At 34.5% G+C, this 17,280-nt stretch overlaps 1 protein-coding gene across 1 annotated transcript; it reads right to left on the bottom strand.

The window, feature by feature from the left end:
• Positions 1–3,011: 3,011 nt before the first annotated feature.
• rab18a (RAB18A, member RAS oncogene family) lies at positions 3,012–15,437 on the bottom strand. Its single transcript, XM_056469919.1, has 7 exons — positions 15,253–15,437; positions 14,889–14,944; positions 11,802–11,863; positions 9,079–9,151; positions 8,857–8,975; positions 8,320–8,386; positions 3,012–4,746 (listed from the first exon to the last, which is right to left on the bottom strand). Exons 1-7 carry the CDS (start codon positions 15,318–15,320, stop codon positions 4,574–4,576), a joined length of 618 nt encoding a protein of 205 aa, XP_056325894.1. The 5' UTR covers positions 15,321–15,437; the 3' UTR covers positions 3,012–4,573.
• Between the last annotated feature and the right edge of the window lie 1,843 nt (positions 15,438–17,280).

A 17,280-nucleotide genomic window follows, 5' to 3' on the forward strand; every position in this document is an offset into this window, starting at 1 on the left:
AATCTAGAAAGAATAGTCTGTGTTTATTCTGACCGTTCACGTGTTTGAATTACTTGGAGTCAACTGATTATGACAATTTTATAAGATTATTACAAAAAATATACACATATTACCAGAGACATTCCTAATCAACTTGATACTTAACATAAACAGTCTTTCAGCTCCAGATAGAGTCTTAGTCTGTGTTAAGAAGGATTTGGAAATGGACTGCGGCCAAGCGAATTGCTTTACAGACCAATGTCATGCTTAACTGAGGGTTCAAAACTGGCCAAATATGCCATCAATTACTAGAAGATCCGGGGTACAAAGACACCCAGCATTTTACCCCACATTAAGACGCAGTTACCGTATAACTCTAATGAAAACGTTCCTCTGGTTTATACACAGCACAATGTGCTAAATGTGTCTCAGTAGAGAAATAGAGATTCCACAGCAATCCCTAAACTCTGACCCCTCATGCACTTTCTTCAAGCCATCCTGCGACCTACAACTGTTTTGGCTCGGCTCCCCTGGCCAACAAGGCGAATCAATCAGACTGATAATGAGAGCAGGGCATGTGAGCAGGCCAAATGCTGTGATGTTTGGGGAACTTGACACCTTATGAAACCACCAATGCAGCCTCATAATGATCTCATGCAGGACAGTGTGATGAGCCCACGGAGAGCTCGTCTGAGCACTGAGCCATGCACGAAAGAGAAGGGGAATATAAGCATAAAAGACTGTGGTTAATGAGACACGTGCTGATGGCCTATGCAGAAACGTACAGATATAAGAGCTCAGTATAGCGTAAAGAGTGGACAGTCTGGAAATCAGAAATCACAGAATCTTCTAGAGCAGCGGTTCTCAGTCATATTTCTTGTGACCTTCCGCTCTGCTTATTTTGCATCTCTCTCTTGTTTAACACATGATTTAGATAACCAGCTCATTAGGAAAAAAAGCTCCAAGAAAGAATTGTATTCAGATCGATATGTTTCCTATAAAGTGTTCTCCACTTTCTACCCTCTGTACCTGGGAAATCAGCTGAACTTGAAGTTTACTTTAATGGTGCTTTCACACTAGCACTTTTGGTCCAAACACGGGTTCATTTGTCTTCAGAGTACGGTACGTTTAGCTAGTGTAAACGCTGTCTTCTAAACTAGGTAGTGCACCATACACGAGTCCGCCTGAAAGAGTTAGTCTGGGGTACGGTTCACTTTTGATGTGAACGCAATTGCACAAAATAACAGTAGTGAAGCGCCAACTGTACTGTGAGAATGTCTGCTTGTCTCCACCAAAAAACGACTTCTGTCGACATCGCAAGATGTTCTAAACAGATTTTAATATTTATTTTGCGGCAGGTTGACACAAGCGGCTCTCTGTATTTTTGGTTTTAGTAACAAAATCAAAAGATTCAGTAAAAGCAGAAAGAATGTGATATGCGCAAGACTCCATTGTGGTGCATTGCTTTCATGACCATCAAGCGTACCTGGGTTCAGAAGGAAAAAAGACACAAACCAGTCGAGGGGGGACAATCGAACTTGGGTTGGACCAGGCACTCGGACCAAGTGTGAAAGCACCCTAAAAAAGGGTGGCCACTACTGTTTGTCAATAAATGTCCAATGTCCAAATAAAAAGTAAAAACTCTGAGGAATTCAATCTTCTTCATGTTAAAGATCATACTGTATATGTAGTTAATTTTTTAGCAAATGAAGAAAAGTTAAAACACACGTTTAATGTTTATATAGAAAAGATGCTTTTGTATATTATCATCAGCTTGACTGATGTGTTTTGCTGTAAAGCATCTTCTGTTATTTCTCTAAACAGTCACAGGTCAGATTTTCAGCCACTAATTGAGTGCTTAGGCAACATGAAAGGATTACATTCGTTTGCTAATTACTATTTTATTTCAGTTTTTTCAGTTGTTAGTTTTGTTCAGTTTTAGTTTTTCATTTATTGTGATTTATTTCAGTTAACGAAAATGTTTTTTGACTAATATTATCAGTCTTAGTTTGCTAAAATAACCTTGGACCAGGGAACTTTTTTCCAATCTTCCCAATACTGGCCAAATTTAATAAGCCCATGCAAATTGTATCCTGACACCATAAATCATAACACTTATAAAATCACCAAGTATGTGAAATAAGGCAAAACAGATAATGAATAATAAATTAAATCCCTGTTGCCAAAACATCAAGTACAAGATTTTTACAATTAAACACATTATAACTAACTTCTCCCTAAAAGTAATGAGATGTTAAAAAACTCATCAAAGATGTGCCCTAGAATCCAAAAACGTTGATATACGCAATTAACCTGAAAAGACCTAAAGATTGGTCGCCCGCAAATGTTGAAAATAGGACATCGATACTTAGGAAACTGCTCCAAACCAAGATTTTTAACTAACCCTAACCAGTAATTAGGCCTCAGTTTTATATTATGCAATTACTAAATTGCGCCTGGAATATCTGTTCCTGATCCAAGAGAAAGGTGAAACTGGCAGGTGGGAGCATTTAGAGGGGAAATTCAACATACTGAATTACAGGTCTAGCAGTCACATAAGGACAATAGAGTACAGACACCGCAAAGCAGAGCTGATGTATGATAGACACATACTTTCTTCAAATAATTTTGAATCCAAGAAGATCTTTGAGCTAGACATTCATTTGTCAACTAGGAATTACACACCTCCTGGTCAAATGGCAGAAAAACCTGCAATCTCTATGGTTACCCAACCTGCCTGTCCATCCAAATGCAATAATTTGGATTCATCACATCAAACAATCATGGAAACCATATGAAGATGCCGACCGAACACACGAATAAGCAAACACTTCAGTCACTACAGCATTCACGCAGAAATGTAACGGGAAATGGCGAAATCGCAAAGGCCTGGAGATACATTCCTGTGGTGGGTCATATTTAACAAGAACTCACTGGTGGAAAAAATATGAGAGAAAGTGAAAAAGAGAGAGAGAGAGAAGGTATTCAAAGACAAAATATTGTCATTTCATTATAGTGCAGAGACTCACACATCAACATTACAATGTATTTATGACCATCATAAGCAAATATTTACATAGAGAAATTACTGTGCAATAATAGTAGGCAATACTGCGTAAACTCATTCTTGTGTATTATACTCATAAGGTTTGGACATGAATATCCATAAAACAGAGAAGAACCTAAACCAAAAGTCCTTCAATCAATGGCGATTAACTCTCATATAGGATTATATGATGAATAGTGAAAAAAAATATACAATTAGATACTATATATCTGCCGTAAAAATGCACATAAGACATTTTGCATGCAACTTGAAACCACCCAATACATAAATCATCTTCTAATAATCTCCAAATATCAAAACATCAGATATCAGAACTTTTCTGTGGGTGTACATACAAACCCTGCGTTTCCTTCCACATGTGCCACACACTTTCTAAAACTGCAGTAACTGAGGTTGGCTCTCGAAAGGACTTTACCACCCAGTTTTTAAGCAATGAATACAAGACTCGACATCTGGGACCCCCTGGATGTTTCTCTAAAGCAAACAGAACAGACTAAATAGTCCAGATCAAATAGTCTAGATTAAACCAGGAGAATGGAAATATTCATTTGGCATAGCCATTAAGTGCCGTGCATTTTTGGGATGAACATTTATTATTCCTAAATGTGTTCTTTTGTTTCATTTGTCTGTGCGTAAAAACCATCTATATAGTCACACCCTAATGACTCACACCCTGATCTTTTTTTTTTCCTTCTCTAAGATGGACAGACATGTTAAACTGTCCATAAGTCTGAAGGCAAGTTCTATTTTTAGTCATTTTTACCCTCTGTTTATATGTACAAAAGAGAGATTCATTGCGCCAATATGTTTGATTTATAAACCCTTCAAAAACATGTTTTGAAGTGGGCGACCCAAGTCAATAAAAGCAGTAAAACACAGATCCAAAGGCTTGCTAACTCTATTATTCAGTGGAGAAACAGAGGGAATGGTGGAAGTGAATTGAAGACAGATACATGTAGCGAGAGAGAGGGAGAAAAGAAAGTTAACAAGTGACTGACAGTAGGGAAAAAATGGGATCCAAAGATGGACAGATAAAGAAAGAACGGAGTTCCGCACGTTGCAGACATCAAGAGAGGGCATGTTGATGGAAATCTGTGTTCTACTGAGGGCTCATTCCAGCAGTTTGAAAGGTCGAGTTAGACTGATGAGTGTTTACCTCTCCCTAAATAAGAAACACAGGCACTGGGACAAAACAAAGTAAAACATTACGAGCAATATACAAACCGAGAAGCAAACTGATCTGAGGTATTATGGAGTAATCAAGTGTTTTTTTTTTGTTGTTTTTATCCCCCTCCTGAATACAAATGATCAGCATGCCTTCGATAAAAATCGTCAAATGAACTTCAACACAAAAAAAGCTTATCTATTTCCAGCGATCTTCTTTGTTTTTGTCAGCTCTGTTAAATGATTAATACTTATGACAGTTTTGCTTGTGTGCTCGCAGGGATACATAGACCAAAAAGGTGTATGTGTCCTGTGTATGGGTGAACTAATCTAACCTGCACTTTTTAAACAGTACTGTGCGTGTTAGAGAAGTGAGCAGTACGCCCCGCAGCCTCCTTGACTACTTTCAGAGAGTTCAGACAGGGCAACTCCTCTTGACTTATGCATGCTTTCCCACAAGCCTGGAGTCTGCAGAATTTTCTCCACCAGCTCCTCAAAGGCACACTGGACACCATCCCTTGTTTTAGCACTGGACTCTGGGTGAAATAGAGAGAGGAAGAGGCATGAGTGTATACTACCTGACTGAAGTCTTGTCGCCAATCCAAGTTTTAGGAACAACAGATAATAACTTGACTTCTAGTTGATCATTTGGTATAAGAAGTGGCTAATATAAAAGATTACATTTATTTTACTAAAATAAAATATGATCATGTCTTGATTTTGCTTAGACAAAAGTCTTGTCACTTAACATAAATAATGTACAGTAAAGAATATAAAGTCATGGTGCAGTGGGAAAAGAATTAATATTGTGTATGACTCCCATGAGCTCGGAGGACTGCATCCATACATCTCTGCAATGACTCAAATAACTTAATAATAAAGTCAATGGAAAAGAAAGCTTCCTTGCAGGACTCCCAGAGTTCATCAAGATTATTTGGATTCATCTTCATTGCCTTATTCTTCATCTTACCCCAGACATGCTCAATAATGTTCATATTTGGTGACTGGGCTGGCCAATCCTAGAGCAACTTCACATTCTTTGCTTTCAGAAACTTTGACGTGGAGGCTGAAGTATGAGAAGGGGTGCTATCCTGCTAAATAATTTGGCCTCTCCTGTGGTTTGTAATGTAACGGGCAGCACAAATGTCTTGATGTCTTGCCATCCTCTATGCAGATCTCTGGCATGACCCCATACTGAATGCAACCCCAAACCATGATTTCTCCTTCACCAAACTTGGCTGATTTCAATGAGAATATTGGGTCCATGCGGGTTTCAATATGTCTTCTGCAGTATTTGTGATGACTGGGATGCAGTCACTACCCTCTGCCACTTTTCCAACTGATCAACTAGAAGTCAAGTTATTATTTGTTACTCTTACAACTGGGATTGATGACAAGACATTTGTCAGGTAGTGTACATACTCTAGTGTGCACTAAAGAGGTCTGTAACACCAGGAGAATACTATGTGATGCAAGAAAAGAAAGAAAGAAAGAAAGAAAGAAAGAAAGAAAGAAAGAAAGAAAGAAAGAAAGAAAGAAAGAAAGAAAGAAAGAAAGAAAGAAAGAAAGAAAGGAAAGAAAGAAAGATTCATAAAATAAAGGATGTAGTACAGAATTACCTAACATAAAATTGCTATTAAAATGGTGACAATTAAGTCTGTGATATTGAATCAGAAAGACTGAAATAGTTTGTTTCCTGTAAGACATAATACAATTGTCCTCATAATTAAATAATATTATTAACAAAAACATATTTTTCATATGATTAATAATATGTACAAAATATATCATTAAGTATTAGGTTAGTATTAAGTATTAATTTGTAGGAAGGCAACTGTTTTATAAAGATACAGTTGTGCTGTTTACTTTTTATTTTTTTTGTGGAAATTGATCAAACAAAATAAGCATTATTCATAATAAGGGAGGTAAATGTATCAATATTATTAACTCTCCTAAGAAATGCAATTGCCTACATAACAAATTAACATAGTTAAGCCTTTACAGTGATTATTTACTTTAAGCTGAATACTAGTATCTAACAAAATAACTAGCAAATATTATGTACTGTCAGCATGGAAAATACATATTAAAACTAGTATGTTACAAATATGTTAAACAGAACTGGGGGGGGGGGGGGTTCCAAATACTTTATTAGAATTATGGAATTACATATAACAATGCAAGAAATAAAGGCTGCACAATATATTGTTTCAGCATTGATACGGCAATGTCTGCAATAATCACATCGCAGGAATCTACAATGTAGTAGGGATTATAGTTGACCTGATACTACAGTTAACAACATAGTGGAGTAATATCATATTTTAACCTTTGGATGAAAGATTATTATTTGCATATGTTTTTAAGACCTAAAAACACAGTGATTATTTAATTTCTGCCTTTGAATACCTGCCTGCCAGAAAATCATAAATCATTGTTTATTTGCATATTTTCTTTGTTGTATTTAACTTTGCTTGTCATTTTTTGAATTATATTTTACGTAGATACACTGCCCTGCAGAATCATCACAATCGATGAATTATTTACAAGTTATTCATGTGACCTGCTGAAATTGCATTTATATCACAATGAATGAATATATTGCAATGTCAATTTTTTTTCCAATTTCTTTCCAATATCCACAAAAAAAAAAAATCCTATCCTAAAACAACAAATTGTTGAAAATGTAATTATTTTGTACAACAACACAAAGCACATCTTTAAAGCACCATATACAGTGCATCTGGAAAGTATTCACTGCGCTTCATAGCGCTAAAGATTTTTTGAAATTGTTGCAAATTTATTCAAATGAAAAAACCTGAAAAATCACATTGTCATTATGGGGTATTGCGTGTAGAATTTTGAGGAAATAAATGAATTTAATCCATTTTGGAATAAGGCTGTAACATAAAAAAATGTGGAAAAAGTGAAGCGCTATGAATACTTTCCGGATGCACTGTACTGGAAAAAAATTAAGATCACTCACTAAACTGTACTAGTTAAAATCTATTTTCAAACGAGCTTCCAACATTTTCTTAAAAATACAAACAGCATCAAAATCTTAGGGACCTTCTATCTTGTTTAGTCTACTCGTATACACAGCCATCTTTGCTCTTCCCAAAGTAAAATTGAACAATTGACATTGTTCTCGCTTTTTTTGTGAATATCTACAGCCCAGAATGAACAACTGTTTAAAAAAAAGACTACACCATAAAAATAAAAAATAAAAAACACTAACCATGAAAACAGAAAACGAGAGAGAGAGAGAGAAAGAGAGAGGAATGGATGGATAGATGGATGGATGAATGGATGGATGGATAGATATTTTGTTACATTTTTAATAGTCAAAATTAACACATACTTGCTTGACAGAAATATATATATTTTTCAAAACAAACTTAGTGACCCTAAACTTATGTGTAGGTTTATGTAAATGCTGCAATAATGGAAATAATGCATGGTCAATTATGTGCAAAGAAGCAATAAACTGTTCACATTTAATTTAAAAAGAAAACTGCAGAAAGTAGAAAGGAATAGGAAACACTACATTTGAGAAAGAAAAAAAAACATTGGCCTCCAGCACACGGGCTCCAGCCATATTGTCCATCTGCAGATGTCATTTGGTGTGAGGGCTTCACGGCTAATTCAAACAGATTACTGCTTACATCCCCACTCATGAGGCGCGTCACATGACTTGCAAACCAAACCCACAGCGCAGAAGAATGCAGGACGTCACCCGCAAATGCATATACAGCACTGCTGCCATCACACGAGAAATAACTCAAGAGCATTGTGAAGTCTGACTTGAATTTGCTGTCATAATAAATGAACGACAACTCATACAAACAATCCATCCTCTCAATTAAATAACATAATCTTTGTTTTTAGTGAATGAGCCCGAGTGTTTAAAAATAGCAGCATGTGTGTAGTACAGCAGTTGAATAAACTAGCTGACGTCAAAAGTCGGATTTTTCCATGTGTTAAAGTAATGAATCTTGAAATGAAATATGGGAAAGTAAAAGGGCGATGTATGACTTTTTAAAGCTTGCGGTTTCGTGAATAATGAGGGCTCAGGTTATTCATCAAAGTACATCCTACAGATGACTTACCTATGAAAAGCATGGAGTGCTTTCTAGCGAACTTCAGGCCCTCCTCTCGCTCAATCTCACGATCATCCTGCACAGAGGAAAATGGATTTCAATTACACATCAGAATTAGAACTTTATTGTCATTGTAGTATCGTACAACAAAACTTGTTTGGTAGCTCTTAGACACAAGCAGACATAAGAAATATAGAACAAATAAACAAAGATATCAACAATAAACAAAAAGACCGAACACAAGATTTAACTGTATAATTAAATAGTAGCACAGTCCTAGTGCAGTATTAGTGCAGTAAAGTGTCAAGTACATTAGCAGCCATATGGGGTAAAAGGGGCATGAGTTGTTCTTATTAATTCATATTATTAATTACATTGCTTATCCATAAAGATTTTTTTTTTGTAGACACATATAGTGCTGTGTATATTATAAATGCCAAACAGAAAGCTGCTCTATGTCAGGTTTTAAAACCAGGACACAGGCAGGGATTTTTAAAGAGCAAAGGAAAATGTATGAGAGTGAGTAGTAACATAAGTGGAACTCACCTTATCGATTTTGTTTCCCACTAGCATCTTGACAAGATCATTTCTTGTACAGTACGTCTCCAGCTCACTCAACCAATTATCCAGCTTAGCAAATGTCTCTCGCCTAGAGACATCATACACTACAAGACACAATGTAAACAGAAATGTACTACTTTTGATTAATTATAACATTTGGAATTAACTTTTTAAATGTTATTTAGTACTGTAACAGTAAACAATTACCCAGAATGACACCTTGAGCTCCTCTGTAGTAACTGGGTGTTAAAGTTCGAAAACGTTCTTGACCTGCTGTATCCTGTAAAGACAAAACACAAAACAAATCAGCCTTCAAGAGAACTAGTGTTAAAAAGAAGTAACAATGGTTGTTTTGAATTATCATTACATGGATTTAAAAAAGATGCCTTTCTCTTAGGAAAGACTGCCATCTTGTGGTGTATATCTGAAACACTGTGAACAGTCAAACTTAGATCCTGGAGAGCCGTATCCCTGCACAGTTTAGTTCCAACCCTGCTTCAACACACTTACCTGCAGGTTTCAAACAAGACTGAAGGACTCAATTAGTTTGATCAGGTGTGTTTAATTAGGGTTAGAACTAAACTAAGCAGAGCTCCGGCACTCTAGGAACTGAGCTTGACACCTGTGATTTAGACATTATATAGTTGTTACATTTGTCGTATAGAGTAATTTTCCTGGAGATGATTGGATAGTAAAGTTAATAATGCATAAATATACTATACATTTCATTTTGCACATAAAAAATATCTAAATCAGATGGAACAGAGTTGCAAGATTATTATTATTGTCAATTAACCCTAATCTCTATTATACTGTCAATTTCTAGTTTCATATTCTGATATTATAGAGACTTTTACAAACATTCTGCTAAGGGACTACATTTGATCTACAGATTATTTTAATAAAACATTTACAGATTTTTTTTTTCAACATGAGCCGTTCCTGTTTACCTTTAAACAGGCATTGTCACCATCTGAGGCCTGTTGCACAAAATGAGTTGAACAAACTCCAGGTTTCAGAGTAAGTTTTGAGTTGACAAAACCAAACAAATCCAACCTGGTTAGGATCAGGTTAAGTGGTTTCACAATGTTTGATATAAACGTTCTCTGTCAACTCACAACAGAGTTTGTGAATAACTCTGGACCACATGCAGCTGGAAGTGTGACACGTACAGCAAACAGCCAATCACACGACACATTCGAAGGTCAGTTTTAAAGATTTCTCAAAAAAGTAAGAGTAAGAGCAATTCACTTCCCTATTAAAGATTAAGAGATATCATTATTATTATTTTTTATATGATGGATTGAAACACATTTGCAAGAAAGTAATAACCATTGTTGAAGCAGCAAAAGCTTGAAAAGGAAACTTAAAGGAATAATAATATTTAAATCTAAATCAATCAACTGATTTTAATATTATAGGTTCACCAACAGCTTAAAAGCTTCATAAAAGCTATCAGGGGCGTAGCAACCGGGGGATGGGGGATATGTCCCATTCACTTTTACAGACAGACCATTTAGAAACATGTAATTAATAATTATATGAACATAAACTTTTGGATCACATTCAGCTGTCCCTCACTTTTAAAATGTCAGCTACGCCCCTGAAAGCTAGTAAGCTAATTTATATTAAATGTATTTATTTTATTTTAAGCCATTATTAATGTTAATGTACAATTCAAAACTATTTAAATATAGGGCTGGGCCATATGGCAAAAATGCTATCTCAGTAATTATTTTCCATATTGAACAATGAAGATATCAGTTTCAGATTTAAAAAGAGTATCCCAACAATGGCTGAAGCCACAAAAATTAGAGGGTCCATTAAATGGCATAATGTATTTTCGGCCGACAACTTTTTAGTGGTCAAAAATTTGGTACATCTCTAATATCAACACACTTTCTCCATTGTTACACATTTCTGCTGTGTGATTGGCTCTTAGATCAATATAGAGTAAAAAAGTCCAGAGCACATCATTGTTATTAACATAAATTTTATCTTGATTCGCTACATTATTTATCGGCACAGCCCTATTTTAATATATAATATTCAAACATAATAAAAGTCTAAATAATTATAAATCATATAAATAAACTATTAGCAACAAAAGACCATTTTAATTCATTGTAAAAGGCTTTAATGTGAAGCAAAAGAGATGTTAGTGGACTAAGAGTGGCTTTATTACATCAGATAAACTTCACTTTACTCCCAACTGATTGGTCCTGTTTTGGTTTGCGATCTCTCTCCCAGAATAATTCCTGTTACAGAGCAAGTTAGCCAAGCAGCACAAGTTACAGTGATGATGAAACTCGATTACAACCAACCTCCCTTCTTGAGTTTGCTCAAACTAAAGTCAAACTTACATGAATGATTTGTTGTTTAAATGTGGTTTAACAACTCTTATCTCCTTTACATAATGTTGGTGGTTTAGTTCATATACATTTTATTTATTAAGATCTATTCTTAATATAACTATGTCCATTTTAGTGCTTCTTAGTAAGGCTTGATTCATTGTATACTTTTTGTAGATTTTTTAGGGTGACAATTTTAACATCTGTCCAGGGACAACAGTTGAAAAATAGCTTTTTGGCTAATTCTGGTGAATCTGCAGCAATGCTAATTGATGTACACTGTCACTGCCAAATAAACAAATAAAATAAATCAAAAATTGGTAAAAACCCAAATCAGCTCAGTGCAACAGGCCTCTGGTTGAGCTTTTGTCCATAAGTTATCACTAGAACAAAAAAATGGTGAAAATGCATGTTCCTAAAGTGCAAGTTAAAGCATTAAAAATGGAAAAAGTGCAAAGATAATCCAAAAAAAAAGAAAAAAAAGTGTGGAGAAATTATTCTACTTCAAAAAACATAAATCAGCGCTGCTCTAAACTCTAGATGTAAAAGACAGAGAAAATAAAACACTTGCTTTCTTACCCAGATTGCTAGTTTTGCTCGGTTTCCATCCACAGCCAGCGTTTTCACCTTGAAATCCACACCTTCATAGAAAACAAATCATATGTTTACTACTGCTACTAAACTTCCTCATTTTTCTTTCTTTATATTATCGTTTTTCTTTGTTTTTACCATTTATTTTTATTTTTATATTCATAAAATATTACATAAATTAAAATAAAACATATACATTATATATATTGTGTTTTTTTATTTTATTTTATTTAAAAAGAATTATTTAGTTTATTAGATTTTATCATAAATACTGTCATATTTAGATGGGCAGATTAAATATTTGTAAAAATTCAAATTTACCGTCCAGAAGTTTTATGAGGATTATGGTAAAACCATACATATATAGTGAGATCGATTTAATTTTTGATGGACCAAGATATTTGTCAGGCAACAAGCCCAGAGTGACTAAAGCTAAAACTGCCAAAATTTACAGCTGAACGGGGAATTGTGGGTTTGATACGTACAGATAAAAAAGAAAATAGGACGACTCAACCACCTGTCTCATCACTCAGCAAAGCCACATCACTTACAAACATAAGTGATTTACATTCATAAAAGAAAAATGAAAGTATGTGTAAAGACGACGGGGGAATAAATCTCTCAGCACTCTGTGAATGAAAGATCTGGAGGCATGAAGTACTGCTGAATTTCAGCACAGCACTGACAGATTTACCAGAGGAAGAGGGAGACCTGGATGTGTTTGGTTTGGATTGGAGGGTTTTGAAACGAAAACGGCGGTCACACATACACACATCAACCTAAATGTGTCACTGCTTTGACAACCGATGGATTTCCACAACATATAAGAAGCAGTAGATCATGCTTTAATTTTTATTGTACAGGCATTAGTGCTAATGTAGCCTCCGAACAAGGTTTGACATGGATAAATACACTTTTAGATTTTTATAAATTCAAATTTAGGTCTAGAATTTGAGCGATGAATGCAATGTTGATTTTCAAGTAAAACCAGAACTAAAGCAGCATGTGTGACTGATCTAAGCTTCAAGGTAATCCGAAGATATTTGTTTTCATAGATTTTCATTAACCGAGCAACCAGGAAGCCAAGATTCTCGTGCTTACACAACAAATCTGTGATCTGTAAATAATCTTTACGTCATACACCAAGAACAAACTAGAAGTCAACAGGTTTTCTGCAGGTGTCATCATGGAAGATTGATTACTTTGAGTAATTTAGTACCACGCAAAGACTAATTAATAATTAATATCGTACCTTCTGACCATTCTGCAAAAAAGTAATACTCTATATCAGTACTTGTGTCTTGTTTTCCAGTACAAATGTTTAAAGACGATTAAAGGTGAATGAAATGAAAGGTAAGATTGTCCTTTTTCCTTTAATCTTGATGTACATCCACCTGAAACTGTCCTGAAATTAGAAAAAAAAATGTAGGGAGGTGCATGATTTCATCCTTTGGGAACCGATAGGATTGTTGGAAAATTGGTGTTGCTAACTAATTGAAGAAAGACCGAGGAATGAAAAAAAAATCCTAAATATATTGCTGGATCCATCTGCTCCGACTGATCTATCCTGGAGGCTCTGTCTACTGGATATTATTAGTTTAGAATACACCACAGCCAAAATAAATGGTGTTATTAAGAAAACTGTACAATTTTGATTAAATACAAGAGAGACTGTATCAGATATGTTTCAACCATGATTTTGTACCTATTATTACAGTATTACTGTTTTATTTTATTTTACGTTTTTGTAGGGTAGATCTCAGGTTTTGTTCAAAAAAAAATAAAAAATACTGGCTGAGGAATGGATAAATGCAGGACAGAAACAAGACACGCACTGATAGCTCCTCCCAAACAGCATTCCATCTAACCAGAAGTGAAGAAAAGTTGTATTGAGGGGTCAAGAAGGTTATGATGTTTGATTAAAGATTGTGAGGGCAAATTTAATTTGACAAAATAATGAAGTGCTCAGCATATACAAGAACACCCCTCACAAATCTCTCTTTTAAATTCATATTTTTAACTGGAAGCTATACAATAATATATTTGTGCATATGCATTAGATTAGTCGGTACTGAAGCCAAATCTGGAGCTTATCTAACAAAATAACTAATGATAACAGTCCAAAAACTAGTACACCAAAATTTATATGCTATAGAAAAATATTAAATACAATTTTTTTAGTTTATAGCAAGCATCATGTTTAGACTGTGCCATCTGTCATATACAGTAGGGTTTTAGGTCTGTTATTTTTACTAAAGAAGATATTTATTTGAGTTTATCACCAGAACTATAGAAACTGTATTACATTAATTTCAAAAATATATATAATAAATAATAATAATAATAATAACGGCACAGTATCGGGATCGGATCTGTATCAGTCGATACTCAGAATTTTGGTATTGAGATCGGATCGTTAAAAAAAAGGTATCGGTGCATTCCTATATAAAACCTTACCTCAAAGTTGGTTTTATATTCGCACATTCATACAGTGACAACTTGTGACATGCTTCCTATATTATTTACCATGGTACTTTGAATATTGAGTCTGAAGTCACATGCAAGAATGACTTAAAAACAACATTAGCACAGTTTATTTGACAGTCAACAATGTTGTAATTTGATAGTCGTTGGCTGCTAATTTGATTTCACTATTTAGAATTTGCAAATAATACTTTTCAGAAATGATATTATTAGGGGATCAGAATGTGCGAATATAGACCATTTTGAGGGATATAAACAAAAACAATGGTCCCAACTTATTTCCTTTTTTACCATTTTATAATTTCTACAGCTTCTGAGAATCCAAAAAGAGCCACATATTGATAAATAATGTTATGATAGCTGTTTTAACATGAAGTTATGATTAAATTGCCTCGTGTTACAGTTATGAAATAGTTTGATAACAAGCAGAAAATGTTCATGGGCAAATGACATCACCACAATGAAATGGTTTATAAAACCAACTTTACCTCAATACTTAACTTTCCTTCACTGTTTTTGTTTGCGTGTTTGGCATTTTATCATCATTAACGTACTATATTTATAAACATATATCAGTTTACATGGACTTACCTATTGTTGCACCAATTTCTGCATCAAATGTATCATCAGTAAATCTCAGAAGAAGACTAAGAAAGAAAACAGAGGAAATTAAAAAATGGTTAGGCAGCTTAGCGTTACGCATTACACGTTCATTACAACGCATAGAGAGAGTCGCACACATCTGCAAATGTGTACTGGATGTGGTATTGGTATTTGAGAAAACATGTATCCTTGAATATTCTAAGCTGACAAATACTCAGTATTTTTTTAATCCAAAACAAGCTGTTTTAATAAGCAGCTCATGCAGTGTGTGTGTGTTTGTGTGTGTGTGTGGTGCTGCTGCTGCTGTTGTTGTTGTTCTGTCAGCTGGAATCTGTAACTTTAAGTCTCATACCTGGATTTGCCCACTCCACTTTCGCCAATGATCAGTATTTTCAGAGTGGTCAATATATCATCATTCATTTTCACCGGAAAATGCCTCTATGAGCAAAAACACTGACGGTGTAAATACAAATCAAACAGAAAGGAGAAAATATCTTTCGAAGGCTAAACGTTTCTCTCTTCTTCGGATAAAATCTGTCGATGATGGGGACATTTGAGGTACACAGTTCTGCCCTCTAGCGGAGAGTTCGGTTAAATTTTTTTTTTACTCTTTTATGTTTTATTTATTTTATAAAACGTACACACAATAAAATCTAAAGTAAGATCATGTGATTTAGGGACCAAATATATACAATTTAAATACAACAGTTATAATATTAAAATAAAAATGAATTCTAAAACTAAATTGAAAACAACCCCCGATTGGTCCACCTTAGAGCGATGAGAAATGTATCTGGCATCACGTCACAAAGTAAGCTAGCGTGCAGTTAAATGATGTCGCTGAGAAATTTTAGCAGCAGTTACGCTAGAAAAATGTACAATATTAGCATACAATTTATCAAATATAAAATTATTTTTATGCAAAACAACCAGGCAGATGTTTTTAATGTTAAAAAGTCTACGCATGTTGCATACGCATGAGGTCGCCAGTGTACCATGTAAGAATTTGGATTTAAGTTGTTACGTTCATTTGTGCAAAGCAAACAAACCTTAATTTAGTTCTATTTCATTTCATTAAACAAAAAAGCTGTAAAAACTTGACTTACAGTATAGTTGTTTGATTTTTACTTCTACTTATAGTGAATAATTTTTTTTGTCATCAAATTTATACTTTATTGTACCCTTATTCCTTATTTTATATTTTACCCCTGGTATTTTTTATTATTATTATTTAGTTATAGTTTGGTATTTATTCAGTTATTTTTTGTCTTTTTATAAGAATATAATATACAACACAAATACTAGTTATTCATTTAGTTTTCTCTGGGACTGGTCAGAATAATTAAACATCAGCTGTAAAAAAAAAAAAAATAGAACTGTATCATTTGAATCTTGGCTAACTTTTAGTTGGTCAGACTAGTTTAACGGAGAATTAAGTTAGCACGCTTCACCCCTAGTCCGTGGGACTGTAAATAAATTACACGACACAGCACAACAGGCAATATTTTGGGGGGGGGGGGGGGGGATATTACACGACACAGCACAACAGGCAATATTTTGGGGGGGGGATTTTGTGAAAATACAATGATTTACAGTTTAAAAAATTCCAGGAAATGTTTATGATCACCTGCGGCATTTTCAGTGAAAACAAACAATACACACAGGAATTGTTTTAAAAGCAGTTTAATTATTTCTATGTACAGTCCTTTAGTTGCCAAGTTAACAACAGTCATCAACAAATAAAACTTGAGTAATATCTATAAGGTGCAAAACAAACAGGCGTCTTTGCTCCCACCCTCAAAGCAAAATGACATTTAAAGCCAAACAGTTCACATTCCATATTTCTGCTAAGTGAGACCAAAAGCTGACTTAGCCAAAGTTTTATTTGACATTTGTTATGACAAATCAGTAAATCATTGTGACCAAAGAATAAGCAGTTGTGCAGAACGATTAAAGCATCTATTTTGACCTGACTTAAAGGGACAGTTCAATTAAAAATGAAAATGTACTCAGCATTTATCCATATTCCATAGTTCCTATCATTTAAATAATAAAAACTATGGAGTTCTTCAAATTATCCTCTCAGATTAATAAATGAAACCGAAAAAAAAAAAAAATTGAGGTGAACTATCCCTTTAAGTCGCTAAAAGGCTTCTCTTTTACAAATATGCTCAGACCATACTGTAGATTCATCCAGTGCTGACCTTTACAAAACCACTGGACAAAGAATAAGCTCTGAACACCTTTGGGTCTGAGTAGAAAAGGAGAAATATATTTACACAGGACCCTGCGTGTAGCGAAGCTTGACAATGTGAAGCTACGATCACAAGCCAAGCTTCACCGCACAATAAACAAAATGCTATGAATGTGCCTTGAACAT

Source organism: Danio aesculapii, chromosome 12 (assembly GCF_903798145.1).
Source record: "Danio aesculapii chromosome 12, fDanAes4.1, whole genome shotgun sequence".
Classification (NCBI taxonomy): domain Eukaryota; kingdom Metazoa; phylum Chordata; class Actinopteri; order Cypriniformes; family Danionidae; genus Danio; species Danio aesculapii.